Source organism: Indicator indicator, chromosome 3, assembly GCF_027791375.1.
Source record: "Indicator indicator isolate 239-I01 chromosome 3, UM_Iind_1.1, whole genome shotgun sequence".
NCBI lineage: Eukaryota > Metazoa > Chordata > Aves > Piciformes > Indicatoridae > Indicator > Indicator indicator.
The window spans coordinates 48542264-48550029 of NC_072012.1; the positions used below are offsets into that span (position 1 = coordinate 48542264).

General features: G+C 49.5%; 1 protein-coding gene across 1 annotated transcript; it reads right to left on the reverse strand.

The window, feature by feature from the left end:
- Positions 1-4524: 4524 nt before the first annotated feature.
- Positions 4525-7335, reverse strand: IL22 (interleukin 22). Its single transcript, XM_054399897.1, has 5 exons — positions 7135-7335; positions 6156-6221; positions 5768-5911; positions 5451-5516; positions 4525-4638 (listed from the first exon to the last, which is right to left on the reverse strand). The coding sequence occupies exons 1-5, from the start codon at positions 7333-7335 to the stop codon at positions 4525-4527; spliced, it is 591 nt and encodes a 196-aa protein (XP_054255872.1).
- Between the last annotated feature and the right edge of the window lie 431 nt (positions 7336-7766).

Genomic DNA, 7766 nt, shown 5'->3' on the forward strand with positions numbered 1-7766 from the left:
AACAGAATCACAGAATTGTCAGGATTGGAAGGAACTTCAAGGATCATCTAGCACCAACCCACCTGCCATGGGCAGGAACACCTCACACTAGAGCAGGTTGCTCACAGCCACATCCAGCCTGGCTGCAAAAACCTCCAAGATGAGGCTTCCACCACCTCCCTGGGCAACCTGTGCCAGTGTCTCACCACCCTCATGGGGAAGAACTTCTTCCTAACATCCAATCTGAATCTGCCCTCCTCTACCTTGGATCCATTCCCCCCACTCCTATCACTCCCTGACACCCTCAAAAGTCCCTCCCCAGCTTTCTTGTAGTCCCCTTCAGATACTGGAAGGCCACAAGAAGGTCTCCTCAGAGCCTTCTTTCCTCCAAACTGAACCACCCCAACTCTCTCAGTCTGTCCTCATAGCAGAGCAGCTCCAGCCTTCTGCTCATCCTCATGGCCCTTCTCTGGACACCTTCCAGCACCTCCAGATCTTTCCTGCAATAGAGGCTCCAGAGCTGTACTCCAGGTGGGGTCTCACCAGAGCTGAGCAGAGGGGGAGAATCCCCTCCCTGGCCCTGCTGGCCACACTTCTCTTGCTGCAGCCCAGGCTCTGCTCTGGGCAGTAGGTGCACAACAGGCACCCAGCATTTCTTTTCTGAAGTGCTCTCTAATCCCTGATGCTACAAAGCTCAGCATGTCTAAGGGGCTGTGAAAACACACTGCTCTGAGTTTTCTGTAGCAACTGCTGCCTGTCTGTTTGTCACTGCCTCATCTGAATCACAGGGGACAGTATGGTGGGGGTTGTTACCAGAAGCTATTCAATGTGATATCTGCTTGAGGGTAGGGAGCCTCTGCAAAGAGATCTGGACAGGCTGGGCAGAGGTCAGTTGAATGAGGTTTAACAAAGCCAAGTGCTGGGTCCTGCACTTGGGTCACAACAACTCCATGTAATGCTGCAAGTATCACAGTATCACAGTATATCAGAAGTTGGAAGGGACCTCCTGAGATTATCCAGTCCAACCCCCCTGACAGAGCAGGAACACTTAGGGTAGTTCACACAGGAATGCATCCAGACAGGGCTGGAAAGTCTCCAGAGAAGGAGACTCCACAACCTCTCTGGGCAGCCTGCTCCAGGGCTCTGTCACCCTCACTGGAAAGAAGTTTCTCCTCATGTTCAGCTGAAACCTTCTCTGTTCAAGTTTGTCTCCATTGTTCCTTGGCTTATTGCTGTGCACCACCCAAAAGAGCCTGGCCCCCTCCACTTGACCCCCACCCCTCAGCTATTGAGAGACATTGATCAGATCCCCTCTCAGTCTTTTCCAGACTAAACAGCCCCAGGGCTCTCAGGCTCTCTTCACAGGGAGATGCTCAAGTCCCCTAAGCATCCTCCTGGCTCTCCCTTGGACTCTCTCCAGCAGGTCTCTGTCTCTCTTCAACTGGGGAGCCCCAAACTGGACACAGGATTGCAGCTATGGTCTTAGCAGGGCAGAGCAGAGGGGGAGCAGAACCTCCCCAGCCCTGCTGGCCACACTTTTCTTGCTGCACCCCAGGATCCCATTGGCTCTCTTGGCCACAAGGGCACATTGCTGTCCCATGCAGAACTTGCTGTCCACCAGCACTCCAAGGGCTTTCTCTGTGGAGCTGCTTTCCAGCAGGGCAGTCCCTAACCTGTCCTGGTGCCTGCTGTTATTCCTCCCCAGCTGCAGGACCCTGCACTTGTCCTTATTGAACTCCATGAGGTTTGCCTGCACCCAGCTCTCAGCCTGTCCAGGTCACATTGGATGGCTGCACAGCCTGAGGGGTGTCAGCCAACCCACCCCCCCAGTTTTGTGTCATCAGCAAACTTGCTGAGGGTACAAGCCTGGGGCAGAGTAGCTGGAAATTTCCTGGCAGAAAAGGACCTGGGGGTGCTGGTTGACAGCTGCCTGAACACAAGCCAGCAATATGCTGAGCTGCCCATGAAGGCCAGCAGCATCCTGGTCTGTATCCAAATAGTGTGAGCAGAAGTAGGGAAGTGATCATGCTCCTGTTCTAGGCACTGGTGAGGCTGCACCTAGAATACTGTGCTCAGTTTTGGGCCCCTCACTACAAGGACATTGAGGTGCTGGAGCAGGTCCAGAGAATGGCAACAAAGCTGGGGAAGAGTCTAGAGAACAATTCTTACTAGCAGTGGCTGAGGAAACTGGGATTGTTTAGTCTGGAGAAAAGGAGGCTGAGGGGAGGCTCTCAACATCTACCTGCAAGGAGGTTGTAAGTGAGGTGGGGATCAGTCTCTTCTCCCTGGTATCAAGTGATAGGATGAGAGGAAATGGCCTCAAGTCATGCCAGGGGAGGTTTAGACTGGGCAGGAGGAAAAACTTCTTTACAGAAAGAATGGTCAGGCATAGTTTCCCCAGGAGGTGGTAGAGTCATTGTCACTGGAATTGTTCAGGAAGTCTGTGGACATGGCACTTGGGGACATGCTTCATTAGCTATGGTAGTGTTAGGTTGATGATTGGACTTGATGATCTTAGAGTTCTTTTCCAAGCAAAATAATCTGATGGTTCTATCCTGAGCCTACAAGAAAGCTGGGGAGGGACTTTGTAGGCTATCAGGTAGTGACAGGACTAGGAGGGATGGAATAAAGCTGGAAGTGAGGAGATTCAGACTGTACATAAGGAAGAAGTTCTTCCCCATGAGAGTGGTGAGAGCCTGGAATGGGTTGTCCAGGGAGGTGTTTGAGGCCCCATCCCTGGAGGTGTTTAAGGCCAGGCTGGATGAGGCTCTGGCCAGCCTGATGTAGTGTGAGGTGTCCCTGCCCATGGCAGGGGGGTTGGAACTGGATGATCCTTGTGGTCCCTTCCAACCCTGACTGATTCTATGATTCTATGAGGCAGAATCAAATGACCAAACCAATGACTCTCCTGAGTGATGCTGTTCCTCCTACCACCTCTCACATGCTCCCCACTGATGCTGGCCTACGATAAGTTAAAACTGCAGCCTTGTGGTGAAGAAGAATAATACTCTTAGATCAAGACTGCATCCTCTCAGGATACAAGAAGATGGCCATTGGATCAGCACCCCTGCAGTCACAGCATATCTCATGGCACAGAATCACAGAAACATTCATGTTGGGAAAGCCCCTCAGGATCACCAAGGCCAATCCAGAACCCTGCCCTACAAGGCTCACCCCTAAACCACAGCCCCAAGCACCACAGCCAAACCACCTTCAAACACAGCCAGGCTTGGGGACTCCACCACCTCCCTGCCCAGCACATTCCAATCCCTCACCACTCTTGCCCTCAAAAAATGTTTCCTACTGTCCAGTCTAAACCTACCCAGTGGCAGCTTGAGGCCATTCCCTCTTCTTCTATCACTAATGACCTGGGAGAAGAGACCAGCACCAACCTCTCCACAACCTCCTTTCAGGTAGTTGTAGAGAGCCAGGAGGTCTCCCCTCAGCCTCCTCTCTTTCACACTAACCATCCCCAGCTCCTTCAGTCTCTCTTCATCAGATTTCTTCTCCAGGCCCTTCCCAGCTTCCTTGCCCTCCTCTGCCCTGGCTCCAGCACCTCCACATCTCTCTTGGATTCAGGTGCCCAAAACTGGACACAACACTCCAGGTGTGGGCTGAGCAGAGCTGAGTCCCAGAGGACAATCCCCTCCCTGCTCCTGCTGGACACAGCATTGCTGATCCCAGCCAGGATGCCTTTGGCTTTCTTGGCCACCTGGGCACACTGCTGGCTCCTATTCCACTGCTTCTCCATTAGCACCCCCAGTCCCTTTCTGCCAGGCAGCTTTCCAGCCCCTTGCATTTGAGTAAAAGGGAAAAAAAATTTGCAAATGGCAACGTTTGTGGACCAAAATATTTATTACAATAAATTAAAGAATAAGCATTTATAAAACAATCCACCTGCCTATCAATACAACCAAGCAGTTTTCATTTCATAGCCTGTGTGAAACCCCTCAGGTCCAGCTTCATAAATACATTTACTTGCATATTTATTAATTTTTTTCTTCATCAATCCATATAAATAAAAGTGCTGTATAATTATTACCTTAAAAATAAGTTACTATTAAATATGAAAGAGAAAAATGATTTCTGAGTTAGTCTGAACCCTCAGCTTTTCAGGCTGAAGATCAGAAAGGGGCAACATAGGCAAGAGAGATTTCCAAGTGAAAGGTTCCAAACATCCTGGCTAGGTATCAGTGCCTACCTTGACCAATGCTGAGGGGTGCAAATCTCAGCACATAAAACACAGAAGCAGTTGCCTCATTCCTATGGAGGTGGGAAGGACAGGAGCACGCCTTGGAAAATAGCTAACACCCTGTGCTGAAACAGAACTGCAAACACTGGCCTGGAGCCTGGAGCTTTCCTTCTCGAAGGCAGCACCAATATGCATCCAGTCTATGCCACTTTGCCTTTTTGGTTTGGGGTTTGTGGGGTTTTTTTTGGCACAAGTGAAACATAAACTGCATCTATGGGGGGGGGGAGTTTCCACAATAATGAACCAACTTGAGTTTTTCAGAGGCATGTCTTCAAGGCTGATCTGGGATTCTTTTAGTTTTTCTTCTTGTTCCCTCCTTTCTTTGGGGCATCAGTGCAAGCATTTTCTATGTAGTCAAATAGTAAATCCAGTTCTCCAATGGCTTTGGTCTTCCCATTCTCTCCCAGCTAGAAAAGAGAAAGGGTTTAAGGTTTAGCAACCTCAGTATTCCTCAGAAAATGGAAATTAGGCTTGTCACAGAAACTGAACTCAGAGCTTAAGTCTCCTTATTCTCAGAAGTAGTTCTAGCAGAGTCTTTATACCAGAAGATAAAAACAGTCACATTCAAATGTAATCACAGAATCATAGAATCAGTCAGGGTTGGAAGGGACCTCAAGGATCATCCAGTTCCAACCCCCCTGCCATGGGCAGGGACACCTCACACTACAGCAGGCTGGCCAGAGCCTCATCCAGCCTGGCCTTAAACACCTCCAGGGATGGGGCCTCAACCACCTCCCTGGACAACCCATTCCAGGCTCTCACCACTCTCATGGGGAAGAACTTCTTCCTCACCTCCAGCCTGAATCTCCCCACTTCCAGCTTTATTCCATTCCTGCTAGTCCTGTCACTCCCTGATATCCTACAAAGTCCCTCCCCAGCTTTCTTGTAGCCCCCTTCAGATACTGGAAGGCCACAAGAAGGTCACCTCAGAGCCTTCTTTTCTCCAGACTGAACAGCCCCAGCTCTTTCAGTCTGTCCTCATAGGAGAGGTAATCAAGCCTATAGCTGCAACCTGGACTTCTGGAGGTTTAAATTACCATAAGAGGATAAATGAAGAAGGATAGGAAGTGGAAGCATCACTAATCCCCTCTTTAATGCCTCTGCAGGCTTCTCCTCCTAAATAATTTCTAGAGGTTGCTTCATAATGAGCTCAGCCTTAAAACAACTAAATGACTGGGGGTTGGGACTACTCTTTTGAAAAGGTTGAGACAAAATGTACCTCTTCCATTTTTCTCTTCATTTCTTCCAGATTCTTTTCAATGTGCTCTCTCTGTCCTGCTGAGTGCTGGGGGAAAACAAAAAAAAGAAAGAAAAAGACATCCAGACATAAGATTGGCAGCTGTATGCAACAATGTACTTTCATTATTTATTTCCCCCCCACACACACATTTTTCTATCTGCCTTGAGTTTGATATCTTTGGTCTGAGGTTTCCTTTCCTATCACTGCCTTTGGCTGCTGTTGGCAGCATTCTGAGCTTCAGGAGCAGCCACAAGAGTCACAGCTCAGGGGAGGGAAAGAGACCTAACACTACTCACACAATGTCTCAGCTGCTGGGTGAGGGATGCCAAGAACTCTGCCACCTCCTTAGCATACAGGTACTGGTCCTTGGCCTCAGTAAGGAGGACATCTTTCACTATAACCTCCACAGTCCTCTTCATCATGTAGCAGTGGTTGTTTTCCTGTGTAAGCAAGTAAGAGGTCGTAAGAATCACAGAATCATAGAATAGTCTGGGCTGGAAAAGACCTCCAAAGGTCATCCAGTCCAGCCCCCTCTGCAGTCAGCAGAGACATTCTCAACTAGATCAGGTTGCCCTGTCAATCCCCCCTTGAATAAACATTGATTAGGTCAAGTTAAATCACAACAAGAGATCAAAGAAGTGCTGCATGAGGAGGCAAAGAGCAGCCTCCTGATGGAGGACTCACCTTGATGTTAACATAGAGCTGCTGGCCAATGAGCCTGTTGTCTGTGTCCTGGTCTGAGACTCTGGCCTGAGAGGAAGAAAACAAAAAGGAAATGTCAGGTGGGGATAGGAACCTCACCTGACAATATAATTTAAAACCCTAAGGTTTTCATCACGTTTTAAGGTCAGGTTGGATGTGGCTCTGAGCAACCTGCTCTAGTGTGAGGTATCCTTGCCCATGGCTGAGGGGTTGGAACCAGATGACCCTTGAGGTCCCTTCCAACCCTAACAATTGATTCTATGATTCTAATAATAGCTCAGATGAGATGAGGGAATGGACACTGTAGACAGCCTGTTACAGGTAGATGAGCTTGGACAGTGTGTTTGTTTCTGCCCCTTAACTGGGTGGGATTCCAGGTCAAGATCACTGGAAAACAAACAAGCAGAAGTCTAAATGTCTGTTCTGCTCTGGAATGTCAGATGTTGCAGTGGTTGTGGTGGCTAACCCAGATGCCACAGGTGGCCAACATCACCAGCAGCTGCAGTGCTGCCGGGAGGTGCTGCAGCTCTTGGTGGCATACACCAAGGGGGACCCACCCGTGGTAAAAGCAGCCCAAGAAGAGCACTATAGGATGCCTGAGGAGCTGCCTGACCATAGCTGGAGGCACTGACAGGCCCAGCTCCAAAGGGACTGAGTAAACAGAGAAATTTAAGCTCATATCTCGCAGTTGTGCCAATCCAATAGGAGCTGCTCAAAGAAACTGCACTGTGTCAGGGGCTGCTTTTCCCTGGGGAAGCAGGAGAGGCAGCACCTTCCACCAGCTACACAGCCAGACCCACTTCACACTCCCAAGCTCTGCCTTACAGCAAATGCATGTTTGGGTTGCTTTTTTTTCTGGAGAAATGCATGAGAGAGGAATGCCAAAGGCAGGAAGCTAGGGCAGGATGGCCCAGGAGGAAGCCCTCAGATCCCCTTGGGAAGGACACACAGGCTACTGTACCATTTTAGCCAGGGTGTAGGTGTGATTCCTGATGTAGGGCTGGAAGTTGAGCTTCCTGAGCCTGCAGGCATGGTGAGCAGTCGAAGCCACCCCTGCCCCTTTTGGAGGCAGAGGGCTGGTGAGAAGAAGAGGAAGACAGCAACAGCAGCAGAAGAAGACCCATCTTGAGAAGCTCTTGGTCAAGGTCTGCAGGAAGGCCATGGCTCCCAGTCCAGTCGTCTGTCCCAGCAGGTTCCAGCTACGGCACTCAGCACTGGTGAGAAAGAGCAATGTTAGCCTCAGGGAGAGTGGGCAAGGAGAAGTGTGAGAGGCAGAAAGGCTGCAAGCCTTACCTTTGCTGTGACTCTGGATGTGCTCTGCAGGAGGTGAGGTGCACCTTATATAGGGACACCAACATCTCTCTCAGCTGCTGCTTTTTTTTTTTTTTTTTTTTGAGGGGGGTACTAGTGGTGAAATAAAAAAAAAAAATGACATCAGCAAGTCTCTTACTTTCCAGTATCCTCTTCTGAGAACTACCTAACCACCTCAAAACCCACAAACACAACTTCAAGGCCATTGTAATCTTTAGTTTCTTCTAAAGTAAACCAAACCTTAATGCAGGGGCAAAGCAGGGGCTTTTACTGGGGCAGAAA

What these genes read in the sequence shown, in the direction of transcription:
- IL22 (XM_054399897.1), bottom strand. Translation starts at nt 7,335, where the DNA reads ATGGCCTTCCTGCAGACCTTGACCAAGAGCTTCTCAAGATGGGTCTTC. An exon ending in CCCAGCAGCTGAGACATTGT is followed by an intron (nt 5,517 to 5,767) that starts GTGAGTAGTGTT and finishes GTTTTCCCCCAG; the next exon opens with CACTCAGCAGGACAGAGAGA. An exon ending in TGAAGAGAAAAATGGAAGAG is followed by an intron (nt 4,639 to 5,450) that starts GTACATTTTGTC and finishes TCTCTTTTCTAG; the next exon opens with CTGGGAGAGAATGGGAAGAC.